Here is a 17,020-nt window from a genome sequence, read left to right as displayed (position 1 = left end):
CACGGTCAAAACTGGTTTGGAAAATCTGGATCGGGTTTAAAACCAGTTTGGAGGTAAGAATGTTCACTCCAATCAAGTCAGTTTGAAACCGGTTTGGGACAAAAAAGAACCGTGTTTTTTTGTATGTTTTTTAGATCGGGCTGTGTCCAAACCGGTTTGAAGTAGAGGTGTACAAAACCGTTTTAAACCCAAACCGAACCGGTTTGGTCAATGGCTGGTCAAAACCAATTTGACTCAAACCGGTTCGGTTTATGAACCGGTTTAAAAGCAAGATAGGCCGGCTTGGTCAAGTCGGTTCGGGCCGGTTTGTAAACCGGTTTTACTGGTTTTAAACCGGTTTTTCTCAAACCGGTTCGGTTTTAAAACCTGTTTGGTAGATTTTATGGGGAACCGGTCCTGAAACTGGCGGTTTGGGTCGGTTTGAGAACCGGTTTTGGTGAAACCGGTTTTAAACCCAAACCGGTTCTGTTCGGTTTGCCTAAAACCGGTTTTTTTTGTACACCTCTAGTTTGAAGGAACTACACTATGAACTGGCCATGAACCGATGAGCTGGGTCATAAACCGAACCGGTTTGGGCCAAACTGATTTGAGTTGGGACCGGGTCGGGTTAATAATCGAGCATGTGCTTGTAGTTATATTTGGATATCTATATTCATTTTTGTACTTCTATATAGGGACACATGTATGTGTTTTGTTCCCTTTTCATTGAACCAAGAATGATTTTTATTTATTTATTTATTTTTGGATAATGGTAAAAACATTTACTCTAAAGCTGTACCACCAATAAGTCGTTGAGAGTTGAGACACCATTAATCATACTTGCTTGCACACAAGTGACACTTCTACTTTACAATCTAAAGTTGTGTTGTTGATTGGTCCACGTAAGACGTGGGAAATGAACACACTTTGAAGTATATGTTTGCTATTTTTGTTCAATGCATACATCGAACGTATTCGGGTTAGTGACTTGTGTAAAGAAATCTACACAAAATATAGATACAAACTCACTAATGAGTTCGCAACGAACACTACACAAATACTACTCTTGGTCTAAGTAACATCCAAGTGAGTACCATATCTTGAATAAAGTTTAGGTCAATCTCAAGGTGTTTTGTACGTTGATGAAATACTAGGTTGACTGTAAAGTATGTGACACCAATATTGTCACACGAATGAGTAGACGAACAAAATTTAGAAAGATGAAGTTCATATAATTAATACAAACATAATCCAGTGAATCTCCGTATCTATGTGTACTAGAGCATGAAACTCGACCACTCTACTAGAACGAGAAATGGTGTGCTACTTCTTGAAACTCCAATTGATAAGGTTGAGTCCAAGAAGTATGCAACGCATGTACATGCAGTGAAATGATGATCATCTGGGCACCTGACTCGGTCAGCATCAAATTAAGCATGGGGATTAAGACCGGTAGACGGTTGAATAAGCAAACCATGGGATATAGTGCCCGTAAGGTACCTCAATATACATTTTACTGATACCATTATCGATTGATCAATAGGTTTCTCATTGAAACTAAGAACTATTACTGACGACATATGCAATATTGAGGAATCAAGACAAGATACCATAATGTCATCCATTTTGTCAAGTTCGAAGTTTTACCACCCATGACCCATGGTTTGAGGCATACGTACCTTATTGTTGCTAATTTACCACTTAGTTTTTAACTGAATTAAAGCATTAGAGATACTTGTTGATTTATTTGACTTTATGTTAACCTTCCAATTGAATTCATAAACCCTCTTATCTATCTACATTTGTTTTTGTTATATGTATGATTTTTTTTTATTATTATTTTTTTTTTGAGTAAAGTGTCATTTTCGTCCTTGTGGTTTGACAAATAATGCGAATTTAGTTCAAAAAGTTTATTTTTGCATATGGACCCTTCACGTTTCCCAGTTTTTACCAATTACATCCAAATCACTAATTCCGTTAAATTTAATCATTAAGTCAGGGGTAGACATGTCTTTTCACTATTTCTTTATTATAATACTTATTTTAGTGAACTGCGGTTTTCGTCCTTGTGGTTTGTCCAAATCTGCAATTTTAGTTCAATAGTTTCAAGTTTGCAATTTTCGTACTTATAGTTTTCATTTCACTTGCAATTAAACCCGAATTTATTAACCTCATTAATTTTGGTCGTTAATCCATTTGCGTGCCCCTCACGTGACGACCAGTTTTGTCGTTTCTCTCCCTAAATAAACTTCAGTCCTAATTCGCAAGCACCCTCACGTGAGGGGCTAGGGTGTATTTGGGGAAAAGGAAAAAAATAAGGAACAAAAATGCCTCTCGCGTGAAAGGCACACTGATGGGTTTAACTACCAGACTTAACGATATTAGGAAATTCGGGTTTAATTGTAAGTGAAATGAAACCATAGGGAAGAAAATTGCAAATTTGAAACTACTGGATTAAAACTACAGATTTGGACAAACTAGAGGGACGAAAACCGCAGTTCACTAAAATAAGTATTATAATAAAGAAATAGTGAAAAGACATGTCTACTCCTGACTTAACGATTAAATTTAACGAAGTTAGTGATTTGGATTTAATTGGCAAGAACTGAGAAACGTGGAGGGTCCATATACAAAAAAATAAACTTTTTGAACTAAATTCGCATTGTTTGATAAACCACAAGGATGAAAATGACACTTTACTCTTTTTTTTTTATTAAATTGGTATTAAAGATACGTTGGAAATAGGGTAATTGCTAACACCAAAAAACAATAGAACCTTGATATTATTTCGTTGGAAATGACTTTCTTCACTAAGTGTAAATTATATTTTTACAAACTTTAGATGTAAATATTTATACATGACTAACTTGACATGAGAAAGCTCAAAGCAATCTTGCTATGTTTAAATAGGTATTATTTTCTGGCTTGTATTTTTCATGTGAGAACTTCGTAACAAGCCAAAACCTTGTCCAAAACATACATATACATGAGAGCATGCATAACATAATAAGACATATATATCCTTTATCTTATTTATTTTAATATAAAATAAATTATTGATATGCTATATTATTTATATCTCCTAAAGTAAAAAAAGAAAAAATGTGAATAAGTAGCACATAAATTTAGTTTACTAAGTCTTTTATGTATAAAATACGTATTTGTGAACAAGATGCACATAAATATTTTAAAGAAATACGAAACTAGAGTAAAACGATTAAAACAATTTGGATTTTAATTTTCCTTATATCCTCGCACTAATTTTTCAACAAATGACAACCCTGTTTCATTATACGCTCTTCTAGTTGCATAAACGAATGTAAAATATCACACATGTTTACTGGATCACAATATCAATAATTATTCGTACTTATACCATGGATATAGATAATGGATATAACTATATAAGTCTACAACTAGGTTATTGTCACATTTCTTGAGTTTTGTTGAAAATATCGGGGCTAATCCTCAAAGATTAATTAAGATCGCAATCTTAATGGGCGCGATCAAGATTCAAAAACTATATATATTAAATACAAGAAATAAATGTGTTGTTTAGTTGAATGGTTGCTAAGATATAAAGCCGTCAAGATTGTTGGTGGTTATTTCTTGTCCATAAAACCCCATCACTCTTATGTAACCTTCTCCATATATAAGCTCATAACATAGTTTAAAATTAACACACTAGCTAGTACTGTGGTCATGATGGTTTTAGGGTGGTGGAGAATGGTGGCTGTTGTAGTCATCAATGTAGTTCTGCTTTTCATGGGATCTTCTTATGCTCAAACAGGTACGTACACTTTTCATTCATCTATGATTAAGGTTTTTGTTTGTACTTGTCACTTCCAAATTCCAATATATAGTACTAGTTATTACTTTTATTTAAGGTTCAGTTAAATTATACAAGTTCTTTGGAATTCCAAATGTTTTGTGATTCATAACCTATTAGGCTATTAAACATATGAATCTAAATTACACACTTGTTTAGTTTTGAACCTCATGTCTCTAACAAGTGGGCGAGTCTTACACTGACTCGAATACAGGAGAATCTGAATGTTATGCAAAATATGACATTTTTAATAGTTTTACTTGACGATGGTATTTCATACATGTAGTTGTAATGTGATAAATGAGAGAACGTAATTTCATTTTTTTTATGTCTATAAATTGTTCATGTTATTTACAAAACAATTTATATCATTATGAAGGAGATAAAAATTTGTAAATAGTTCATTCATGCATACAAGGTTGTTGTTTTTTTTTTATTAAACTGAGATCATTTAACAACGAAAGTGAAAGTTATGAGTATCATTGATTATCTTGACGGTATAGATTAATATTGGTAAGTAGGTTGTATGTTGAATTATTAAAACTAGTTTTTTTTTCATAATATAATGATGAAATTATTCATTTTGTACATTACAATTAACATGATAAATGTTTAAAAAATGTATTTTAAAAAATATATATATTAATCTTAATCAACAGTAAGTAACAATATTCTTTCTAGTCTTGCATCTCTAAAAGGTGTAACCACTTATTTCACTACACTAGTGTACTTATTGAAAACATATTAGTTTAGGAAATAATATTGCTGGAACAATTAAAGTAAAGGGTCCATTTTATTTATTTCCAACCACCCTTCGTTTTATATTAAATGAAAACCTACTAACCACTTTAATAGATGACCCCCGATCTTTATTGTATAACAATGCACAGGTTCTGGATTTTCTTGATACACGTCTTATTATTATATTATATATATTATTCATTTATGAAACTAAGATATATTTCATTTCATAAGTATAAAGTAATATTCACAAGCAATAAACATACCCATACCACCACAATGATTACTTAAAAAAACGTGCCAATGTTTATTTAGGATGAACTCTATAATGTGTAGCAATGTAAAGACTTGGTAACTAAAATGTTATTATTGTACTTTTTCTTCAAAGTTAAAATTAGTACCAGCGTAACAACGACATTTCGTTGATAACTTTTATGACCTTGTCAGGTGTAAACGAGTCGAGCTCTAGCTTGATAGGCTTGATCTCAACTTAATTTGACTTATGAGGGCTCAAGCTTGAGCTCAACTCGTTCTGTGCTCTTTTCTAAAGCTCTAGTTTGGCTCAGTTTTGGTTTTTTAAAGCTTGAGCTCAGCTCGGTAGTGGTTTTTTCTAAAGCTCAAGTTCTGATCGGGCTTGACTCATTTATTATGTAATAATTAATTTATATACGTTTTTTAATTATTTTTTTATATATTTCGAGAAAACTTTAAACGAGCCTAAACTTGGCTCAAAGCTCATGTAGTACCTTAAAAGAGTCAAAGCTTGGCTCGAGCTCGTTCGGGTAATGTAAAACTAATACATAGAGGTCTAAGAAGACACAAAACTAAAATACACAAAAGGCTCGTTAAGGCTCACGAGCCTAAACAAGCTTCCCATACAAAACACGAGCTCGATAACTAAACTAGCTTTATTCAAGCTTTGTATAAATCCAAACTCGATTAGGTTTTGAACGGCTCGACTCGTTTGCACCCCTTGTTAGCTAGCCTTTTGTCCCATGAAAACCAACCATCTTGTTTGATACACTAGTTAAAATATGTAATTATCAAATTATGAAACACTTGTTATAATGTATTCAATTTCTATATTAACATCCAGGGTACACATTCATGCATCAAGCAACAACAGCTCCTACAATCTCATATTATGATTACATAATCATTGGTGGCGGCACCGCGGGCTGCCCGTTAGCCGCCACACTCTCTCAGAACGCTTCGGTTCTCCTCCTCGAGCGTGGCGGCTCCCCTTACGGCAATGCCAATATTACTGACTTGGCCGCCTTTGGAGCCGCCCTCTCGGACCTCTCTCCAACATCCCCTTCGCAGCGTTTTATCTCGGAGGACGGAGTAGTAAGTGCCCGGGCCCGGGTTTTGGGTGGTGGAAGTTGTTTAAATGCGGGGTTTTATACCCGTGCGGGTCCTGATTATGTTCGGCTCACGGGTTGGGATGCTAAATTGGTCAACGAGTCGTATGAGTGGGTGGAAAAAGTGGTGGCGTTTCAGCCGCCGTTGAAGCAATGGCAGAGCGCGGTGAGGGACGGGTTGGTTGAGGTGGGAGTGCGCCCGTATAATGGGTTCACTTATGATCATTTATACGGTACAAAAATCGGTGGCACGATTTTTGATGCAAATGGTCATAGACATACCGCGGCCGATTTGCTTCGGTATGCCAAACGGAGTGGACTCACCGTGTTGCTCCATGCACCCGTTCACCGAATATTATTCACGAAACGAGGTACGTGTTTGATGATTCTATGTGACTTAATAAAAGAGTATTTTGGTCATTTTACGCACACTTAAAAAAAGATATTTCGGAGTTACTTGGTTGAAAAGTGAAAACTACTGGACTAAACATGTAATTTTCAAAAGTATCAAATTGTGATATAGATAAAACTATATGGATCAAGTTTGTAATTAGTCCGTACATCTAGAGGTGCACAAATCGGGTTTTTCAAATATCAGGTTCCGGGGTATGGAACCGGATTCGGGTATGACAGGGTACTGGAAAATCGGGTATTGGTGGGTAGGGTTCGGGTCCGGATATTGTCTCCAAAAACCATACCCTATGCATTGGGTTCGGGTCAGGTATAGAACCGGATTTTTTTCAATACCCTATTTTCGAGTTTTTCGGGCTTTTTTCCATGTATTTTTCGGGTATAGATTGGATTTTAAAGAGGTTTTATGGGTATTTTGTTTGGGTATTTTTAAGGTATTTTCGGGTACAGATCGGGTATTTGAAATACGCAGTTTCGGGTATGTGAAAAACCCAGTTTGGGTTTTCGGGTATTACCGGGTACTAATCGGGTCCGGATCGGGTTCGGGTTCGGGTTCGGGTTTTAGTACTGAAATACATACCCTATCAATACCCTACGGATAGGATCGGGTACGCGTTCAGGTATTAAAAAAACCGTTTCCGGGTTTTTTTTCGGGTCCGGTTCCGGATTCAGGTTTTTTTTTCCACCCCTATGTACATCATGCCCTTTTTGTATTTTCATATGCAGGAAGTACAAAGCCCAAGGCCCATGGAGTGATCTTCGCAGATACAAATGGCGTGGCCCATCGGGCTTACTTAAGAAGAGGATCAAAAAACGAAATCATTGTGTCATCTGGGGCTCTTGGAAGCCCACAGCTTCTAATGTTAAGTGGAATAGGCCCAAAAAGTCAACTTGATGCCCATAATATAACGCTGGTGTTGGACCAACCAATGGTGGGCCTTGGAATGTCCGATAACCCGATGAATGCGGTTTTCATCCCCTCTCCTCAACCCGTCGAGGTCTCTCTTATCCAAATCGTTGGTATTACTCACAACGGAACCTACATTGAGTCTGCATCCGGTGAAAACTTTGCGGGTGGATCTCAAACTCAAGATTATGGAATGTTTTCTCCAAAGGTAAACATGGTCATAAATGGGCCTCAGTAAAGCCCATTATTAATGTTTTCTCTAATGGTTGTTATATATGTTATGTTTATGCTTTATTAGATTGGACAACTTTCAACATTACCACCAAAACAAAGAACACAAGAAGCCATAGACAAAGCGGTAGAGGCGATGCAATCACTCCCACGAAGTGCTTTCGTGGGAGGGTTTATCCTAGAGAAGATTATGGGCCCGATCTCCACGGGCCATCTTGAGCTTACAACCCGCAACCCAAATGACAACCCAAAGGTTACATTTAATTACTTTAAAGACCCACGGGACTTACAAAGATGTGTCGATGGGATGAAAATAATTGAGAAAGTGATCGAGTCAAAGGCGTTTTCACCCTTCCGTTTTGAGTCTTTATCAGTCGTAACACTTCTCAACATGACCGCTAGTGCACCCGTGAACTTATTGCCTAAACATGCCAACGTGTCAAGATCTTTAGAACAGTTTTGTAAGGACACGGTAATGACCATATGGCATTACCATGGAGGTTGCCAAGTAGCTAGAGTGGTGGATCGCGATTATAAAGTTATCGGCATAGATTCCCTTAGGGTCATTGACGGCTCAACGTTTCGTAATTCTCCAGGAACTAATCCTCAAGCCACGGTTATGATGTTAGGAAGGTAACAATCAATCAATAAAGTAATTATTAATGTAGTGTATAACATTTTTATATATTTATGTAACTAATAATGTTATGTTGCTATATTATGTAGGTACATGGGAGTTAAGTTGATGCGTGAGAGACATGCGACTAAGTAATGTCAAATTTTAGCTATATTATATACTATTGATTTGTTTCAAGTATTTCTTCATGGTTACAAGTTTAATGTAATATTATATATAATAATAACATTCACTTATGTTTTATATCGGTAAAATAAATACTATTATTGTAGTAATTTTTGAAACAAGTATATGTTGCCTGACACCTTAGCTTTTTTCAATCTGCAATTTAAATGTTGAACACTAAACAAATTGTCAATATAAAACTGTAAAACATCTTATCCAATTCTTAACCCAAATTACCACTACAAAATCACTAATATGTCCTTTCGAATATAACTCATTTTTTAAAGTAGTTGTGTTCTATTATCAAATCAAGGACTACTAAAATATATAGAAGTATAGAATCAGGTTTATACTAAACTTTATTCTAGCAAGAGACCATCCAACGACGTTGAAGACCCCCGATGTAGTGTTCCTGTAACATGCTAAGGATCGCGGTGTAATGTGGGACCGTTACGGGTAACATCAAGATCAAACTAAATAATAACATTCACTTATTATCTAATAGGATCTTGACATTACCTATAATGGTCTTACATTACACCTTGGCTTGCAAAGTTGCAGGATTACCAGGTGTTTACGTCGGGGACCTTGGACACCATAAGATAGCCTCCTCACGGGGGTGAAAACCGCCACTAAGTCACAAAGACAATAAAAAAAATGTAAAAGGCACCTTTCGTGCTGCTTGGTGGCGTGACATTTGCGGTTGTGCAAGAACATCGTGTCGGGTCTTTTGTCTAATGTTTATTGTATATTGAATTAAAAAAAAATATATATAGAGCAATAGAGCATGACTATTTGTTTGAAATCGTGAATCTATCATCTTATGAAACCTTTTGTAAAACCGGGTTTTATGACATTCTTTTCCAGCATGGATGATTTTCGAGTTATTCTAGATATTTCAATCGGCTTACATATATTAGATAGATTAGTATTTTAGTTACGGGTTTTGTTGTAGTTATTTTTATCACAATTAGAGGATATTGTATTACTTAATAAAAGTTTCTTTATAAATTAGTATCCTTATTCTCTTTCATATATACTTGCCCCCCCCCCTCTCCGGGGCTACAAATGGGCGAAGTGCCGGGAGGGGGGGGGCTTTATTATTATATGTTTTTGTGTGTGTGTGTTTGTGTATATATCGGGCTACCACACCACTGCAACACTAAAACAAAAAACACCATTTTGCTGACTAGACGTCACATGACACAAATCACCCCATTTTGTAGCCCCTCCACTACACATAGCCTAACACGAGTGCTCACTGCTTTGTTGACGTGATTCAATGTGTATTTTCAGTTTGCGTGGAGGTTGTTATTTAGAGGCTTCTCGGTTATTCAGGCTCATTGGTGATTCAATGTGTGGGTCGTTATCGGCGGAGACTTCTCGTTCTATACTATCATTGAGTAATAATTATATTAAATACCAAAAGAGCAGATGAAAAATTATAAATCCATCCTCTAATTATCTGTTACTTAATTATCTATAATCTAACAACATTCAAACATGATTTGGGTTTTAACGCTTAGGTGTTACCAACGTTATTTTAAACATAACGAACGTAACGATAACGACCAAATTCACATTGACTCGATGTTGTAATATTCGGGGCTTACTGACCGATTTCGCCACACAACGTGTGAATGAATCGCTAGTGTTATAGTAAAGTATAAACCTGGTGAAATATTAGCAGCATGACATGTCTGTCACATTTATTGTAAATCGTTTGAATGTTTTATTTTTTTAACCGAAAGGCTCTCACATGACATGATGATATGAACATATATGTTAAATACCGAAAAAACACAAAATAAAATCTTTTTTTTTTCATGGATACAAATACAAGTATCCGATGTTTTGTTGACTAGGTAAACCATAATCATCCACGTCACCAAGAATCCTAAGAACATAGTACAAGCAAACATGCACATAGTACATTTTTTTTTCACATATTTCTGTTGTGGGCCACTTAAGAAGAACTACGTTTCATAAATGAAACTTCTCTGATAGGGCAAGGCAAATTGAAAACGACTTCGTGTTGCCAAAATTTACCAAATTACCCCCAGAAAATTATTGCTTTTGGGCATATGGACCGGAATCAAAGGGCCCGACGACTTAAGTCAACGACCTACACATAGATTATAATTTATAAAAGGGAGCAATGATTTTGTTTTTAAACCATTTCATTTTTAATAGCGTTTAAAACTATCACCGATACCTGAGAAAGCTTATACATGATGTTAACCGCTTATACTAATTTTTATGCTCTAGACCTTATTTATTCAGAAGCATCATTAAGAAGGAAACCCACCATTATAAAAAAATCTCATTGTCAAAATGTTTTTTACTTTGGTTTTAATGTGTTATACAGTGTTCAAGGTGTCATACGGTGTGTAAAGGGGTCGCACGATCTCCAGGCGTGTTTAAGGCTAAGGGTAATAGGGCTTGGTTGAGCCCCAAGTGAGCCAAGCAAAACCCGACACGTAGGCGTTGACGTGGCATAGGATCAAGCCCCTCAACCAAGCCTCAGAGGGTGTAGTAGTCCAGGTGATCAGGGGCTTGATCCCGTTATTTATTTATTTATCTTCAATATTAATTTTAATATTAATATTAATATTCTTCTTCTTCATCTCCAGCGAAACATACACACAGATCACACCACCACCGATCACCGAACCACCGGACCACCACCACCACCTATCACCGGACCACCACCACCACCACAGATCACACCACCTCCACCTATCGCCGGACCACCACCACCACCTATCACCGGACCACTGGACCACCACCACCACCACAGATCACACTCCTCTCTCTCTCTAAAAACATACATACACTCCTCTCTCTCTCTCTCTCAAAAAACATACATACACTCCTCTCTCTCTCTCTCTTTTACGCCCCGCGGTTCCAGCCACAGGGGCCAACCGCGCCCCGCCTCACCTGAGGGGTGTAGCGGTGTTCGCGAGCCAAGTAGGCGGCTGCGCCCCCCGTTCACCCCTCATTACCCTCAGTCTAATGATGTCCTAAGCAAGCTTATAATTTAGTAATGTATGATATAGTATCATAAGGTTTGGTAATGTATCCAACGATGCTGAAAATTGTTGTTAGCTGTTCTATAGATATACGTTGTCGTATATTGTCCAAATGATAATACGGTATGGTATGGAATTTATTGGTTAGCTACCGTACAAGACGGTTTGAACATGAAATCATGAGATCTTGCGTCTTAGCCATCACCCTCATATCATTGGAAAAAAAACAAGTGCATTGATTTTAAACTTTAATGTCATACAAGGGGTAAAATTGTAAAACTATAAATGAAAGTTCACCGACACGTTACCATTGATCTGCCATTTGTAAGTTTATGTGTTATGTTACTATTTTCAATACTTTGGCTTAAATTTCCGAATGATCCAATGTGAACCAACCCGATGAAAAGTAGGAATAAGACCGAGTATATAAAGACCTGTAACAACCGACTCCATATGAGACAAACCAATACGCTATGTACATTTAGTCAATTAATATCCTGAGAAAAGTATATTTGAATAGTACCCATGCCAGGCGTTTCACTTTCAAGATAAACTATGATCGATTAGTCGAATGTCGATTACTTAGCCTTGATGATATAATATTTCATTGTAAAACCAATTAATAATAGAAAGAGTAAAGTGTATTGTATTGTATCCTTACGTGTAGATGTTTAATTATTTTTGGACTTGAGTTATGTAAGACAAGGAGATTAACACTTTTAGTAGAGCAAATATGAACCACTTCATGGAGAGAGTGGAGGACTACAACAATTCTCTTTAGGGACCAATTTAAGCAAATATCTACGTAAAATACAACACCACCACCACTAGGGTCGTCATTTTCAATCATGCAAATTGCCAATTGAGAAATAATAATTGCTTTATATAAAAACTTTTGCCCTAAAAGAAAACAATTTTAAAGATATATATTATAATCTCTTCTTTTCTTAAATCATGAAATATTAAACTTTTAATATTTGATTATTTAAACAAAACAAACAAAAAGAGTAAACTATGTGTTTAGTCCTTGTAGTTTGTCAAAAATAATGTTAGTCCAAAAGTTCTAGCTTGACCTTTTCAACTTATTAGTTTCATGTGATGTTTTCAATTAATGCATGACAATCTAATTTCATTTATTCTATTAATCATGTGAAAAAAAATAAAAAATACCCTTTCTTTTATCAATTTATGTAGAATAAATTTGTCACGATTGATTTTATGAGTAATTGAACCCTCATTTACTTTTCCCGCTTCTCTGTTTTCATTCATAAATTTTTATTTTACATTTTTTGTTCCTCTAATAAATAAGTTTGTTTTCCGTAATTTTTAAATCTTAATTACTAATAATTTAATATTTAAATTAATATTTTCTTTATTTAATTTATGTAACATATGGTTTCTAGCATACCAAAATTATATATTGAAATCTTTTTTTCCAATACATAAATGATATATACGTTCTCTTTCATGGCTGACAGTAATGGAGCAATAAATGCCCAAATTTTGGGCGATATTCATCACCAAACCCCCCCCCCCCCCCCGGCAGATATGTGGGGTGACAAGGAGGAAGGGGAGCGACGAGTTTTTGTCGCCGTGGTTTGTTTGAGAATATTATTATTATATTCTTATTCTTTTGTGTGTAGCATATATATATATGTACATACACATCATTACACCCCTAAAACAAAAATCTCTTATTTGCTGAAATCGCCCATTTTGTAGCATCTCCACTACACATAGCCTCACTCTCTATCAGGTTTTTCGACTACCCAACCAAAAGAACTAAAAGCGTAGTTTACTAAAAATGAAACAATCATGGAACTTATTATTATTTAATAAACTATTCACAACTTATTAAATTTTAAAAAACTAATCACAAAATAATAACAAACATTCATATTTATTTTGTGATCTTTAGGGGTATCCATAATTATTGTGACAAACAAGTCAAACAGAGTGACCAGTAGCTGTCTTTATGTGAACAATTAAAATGATACAAAATATGCATCATTGAGAACAATATGAACTTTATCTATAAGACTATAACAATTTATATAAACACAACACAACACATTTCATCACCAACATAAACAAAAAAAAACATGACTTCACCTTGCATCAAGGAAGCCTCTAAGGCGTGTTTTCCGCGTTGCTGCCCGAACCAATTACTCGGCCTGCCCGAAAACCATGGTTCGGAACACTCCACAAGTCCTTCAAGGAATGACTTCATAGCTGCAACAACTTTTTCACTTAACCCAAAAGCTCAATTCACTAACCATGAATGTCTACCACCACTAGACCAAGCATTTACCAATATGAAAAAAGCCTACCCGAACTATCGGGAAACTGACCGGGCTGACCGAATCCGTGATCAAGAATATTATCAGCTCACTTTATCTAACCATGTTTGTCTAGACTACATTGGTCATGGGCTGTTTTCTTATTCACAACAGTTGCATTCTAACGCGCCGTTTTTTACTATTCGTTACAAATCGGTTAACTTGTATACGCATATTACACATGGCGGTCAAGAACCCGAATTCGAAAGTGTAATCAAAGAGAGAATATTTAGGTTCATGAACATATCATCAGATGATTACTCTTTGGTTTTCACAGCTAACCAATCATCTGCATTCAAAGTATTAGCCGAGTCTTATCCGTTTCATTCGAACAAGAACCTTTTAACCGTGTATGATCATCAAAACGACGCGGTTGAAGCCATGATAGACAACTGTAGAAAAAGATCCGGATGGGTCGACTCGGCTGTGTTTTCGTGGCCTGGGATGAGAATTCAATCCAAAAGATTAAGGAAACTATTAATAAACAAGAACACGAAGAAAAACACGAAAGGATTATTCGTTTTCCCGCTTCAATCGAAGGTAACGGGGTCTAGATACTCGTATCTTTGGATGGGTTTAGCTCAAGAACACGGGTGGCACGTTTGTCTTGATGCGAATGCGTTAGGTGCGAAAGATATGGAGACTTTGGGTCTGTCCCTCTTTCATCCCGATTTCCTTATTTGTTCGTTTTACAAGGTTTTCGGGGAAAACCCGTCTGGATTCGGGTGTCTTTTTATTAAAAAGACAAGATCTTTGATGGTTAAAAACGCTAACACAAAGGCTGGACTCGTTAACATTATTCAAGCTTCTAACCGACCGTTATACCTCCAGGAATCGTTAAGTACCGATAGAGGGAAAACGATATTATCATCATCGTCATCTGTATCAAATCAAGACCCGTTAGAAATACACGAAACGAAAGAAACTAGTGACACAAGCGAGAATATATCGTTTATCGACATATGGAAACATGACAAGTCAAGAGAAAACGGGGCGAGTGGTAGTGGAGTTAATAGCGCGGATATAGAGTTTAGAGGATTAGACAATGCGGATTCGTTAGGTTTGGTACTTATTAGTAGTCGGGTTAGGTACTTAGTGAACTGGTTAGTGAATGCATTTGGTAGTCTTAAACACCCGCATCCGGAAGATGGGGTTCCTTTGGTAAGGATTTATGGGCCAAAAGTGCGGGTGGACCGGGGCCCGGTAGTGGCATTCAATGTTTTTGATTGGAAAGGTGAGAAAATCGAGCCGACACTTGTACAGAAGTTGGCGGATAGACATAATATTTCTCTAAGTTACGCGGTTTTAAAACATGTTTGTTTTGTGGATAAGAATATCGAAGAACGAGAGAGATTGATAGAAGTGAAAAGCGTCAAGAACGAAAGTCAAAGCCGTGCGTTGACCAAAAAGAAAGAGAAGTTCGACCTTGGGATACCGGTGATCATGGCTGCACTTGGTTTTTTGACAAATTTTGAAGATGTTTATAGGGTGTGGGCGTTTATTTCACGATTCTTGGATGCGGATTTTGTGGAGAAAGAAAGGTGGAGATATATGGCGCTCAATCAGACCGTCGAGGTGTAGATTTAAGGTAAACAATTTTTATTAATTTTTGTGGTTTCCGATTGTTAAAAACTTTTTTGATTCAGCGGTTGTTTATTCATCTATTCATAGAATTCATTACGAATAATGAATCATAAAGAATCCTAGCTTGAGTGACAACTTTCAAATTAAAGTTTCACCTTGTGTTAGTGAACATAAGTAACTCGAGCAAGTTGACATTGTTTTCGATTTAAAGTTTCACCTTGTGTTACTGAACCTTATTTTCCCTAAGTAACTCGAGCACGTCGACATTGTCACACATGAAGATGAAATCCATGTATTAGACTAGCTATATAATTATCATATCTAGAGGTTGTGAAGCTACTTCACGTATCCAACAGGTAATGCATAGTAAATAGTAAAGAAAATAATACATTCATCGATTCAAAGAAAAAACATCTTAAAAAAAAATTGTTAGAAGTTTACCATTGTGCATTGGTAATTTCATATAAAAGCCCATGTATCTATTAGGGCTTTAGTGATTTGATACGGGCTTGTTTTCAAAATGAACCTTGTGTAGTTTATCCACTAATAAACGTTTGTGGCCTCTTGGGTTTTTGTAGATTAGGAGATCAAAGAATTTCAAAATTTTAATTACAATACTTTTTAATAACTTGAGACTAGAGGTGCACACTCTAACCGGTTAACCGAGTTCTAATCGTTTCTCTAACCGGTTTATACCCGAAAAAACCAATGTTTTATAATCAGTTATACATTTTGGCCCAGAAACCGGTTGATAACCGATTAACCGAAATCGGTTTCTAGATTTTTTTTATTTTTTCTAAAACAGGTTTTTTTTGGGTTATTTATCGGTTAACCAGTTCGGTTATACCTGAAACTGGCTATACCGGATAGGGTTTTTGCATGAAAATCGGATAGTACTCGACCCGATCAACCGGTCTAACCAGTTAGTTGCATTGACCACTAACCAGTTATTAAATTTACCTGTTTTTGAATAACCGGTTAACTAGTTTGTGCATGTCTACTTGAGACGGAATACATCTAATACATCTTGATACTGCTAGCTAGGCTACAAGCCTTTTGATTGATACAAATAATCAAATATGAATGTTTACTTGGCTATCTAAATTGTTTAATCATAGATATTTATTTGTTCATATAATTCTATCAAAAAATAACAATATTCAGACGCCATTCAATAGCACATTATAAATATAATATGCCATTTAACAACTAACAATAATACTTGACATATATAACAAGAGTTGGCATAAGCGTAAAGTGGTGGTGGGGGTGGGGGTGGGGGTGGGGGGGGGGTAATAACTGTGTTATGTATCACATATTCACATGTAGTACGAAATGTGTGTGTATTGGTTCTCTTATTTAGTCTCTATAAGAATTGATCGAGATGGCTATCGAAGATCATCACACCAGTACTTAAGAAGAAGAATCAGGCCCGCTTTGTCTTCTTCACGTATTGAGTGTTGTAAAACATAATGAAAAAACTCGTTACAAGGCGTCAAGGGTCGAAGCCTCTTGACCACACTCTAACACGTAAGCCGGTCAATTATTTCTACATAAATGTACATGTATTGTTATAAGAGTGACAGAGAATATAAGAGTTCATTATTTTGAGATGTGAGGAAGGAAATGGTGAATTGATATGTGTTGGGCCTAGTTAGGAGTATACCACAAGGACACATAATTTTCCACTTGAAAGTTGAAACTAATAGGTAGGAGAGTGTGTCCTATTAATACTAACTAGGTCTATAACCGGTTGGTATGAGTTGAGTTTATTATGATAGTCATACCAAAAAACAACAGCAGC

General features: G+C 36.1%; 2 protein-coding genes across 2 annotated transcripts; both read left to right on the top strand.

Moving 5' to 3' along the window:
• Nucleotides 1-3,408: 3,408 nt before the first annotated feature.
• Nucleotides 3,409-8,328, top strand: LOC143578858 (protein HOTHEAD-like). Its single transcript, XM_077062326.1, has 5 exons — nucleotides 3,409-3,769; nucleotides 5,646-6,281; nucleotides 7,048-7,436; nucleotides 7,527-8,092; nucleotides 8,186-8,328. Exons 1-5 carry the CDS (start codon nucleotides 3,682-3,684, stop codon nucleotides 8,229-8,231), a joined length of 1,725 nt encoding a protein of 574 aa, XP_076918441.1. The 5' UTR covers nucleotides 3,409-3,681; the 3' UTR covers nucleotides 8,232-8,328.
• A 5,042-nt stretch (nucleotides 8,329-13,370) lies between these two features.
• On the top strand, nucleotides 13,371-15,213 carry LOC143578860 (uncharacterized). Its single transcript, XM_077062327.1, has one exon. It carries the CDS (start codon nucleotides 13,396-13,398, stop codon nucleotides 15,211-15,213), a length of 1,818 nt encoding a protein of 605 aa, XP_076918442.1. The 5' UTR covers nucleotides 13,371-13,395.
• Nucleotides 15,214-17,020: the final 1,807 nt, after the last annotated feature.

This window comes from Bidens hawaiensis, unplaced genomic scaffold (assembly GCF_021521415.1).
Source record: "Bidens hawaiensis isolate Kalapana, Puna unplaced genomic scaffold, B.hawaiensis_p1.1 tig00029380_1, whole genome shotgun sequence".
Classification (NCBI taxonomy): Eukaryota; Viridiplantae; Streptophyta; class Magnoliopsida; order Asterales; family Asteraceae; genus Bidens; species Bidens hawaiensis.
This window is presented reverse-complemented; position numbering and strand designations above follow the sequence as displayed.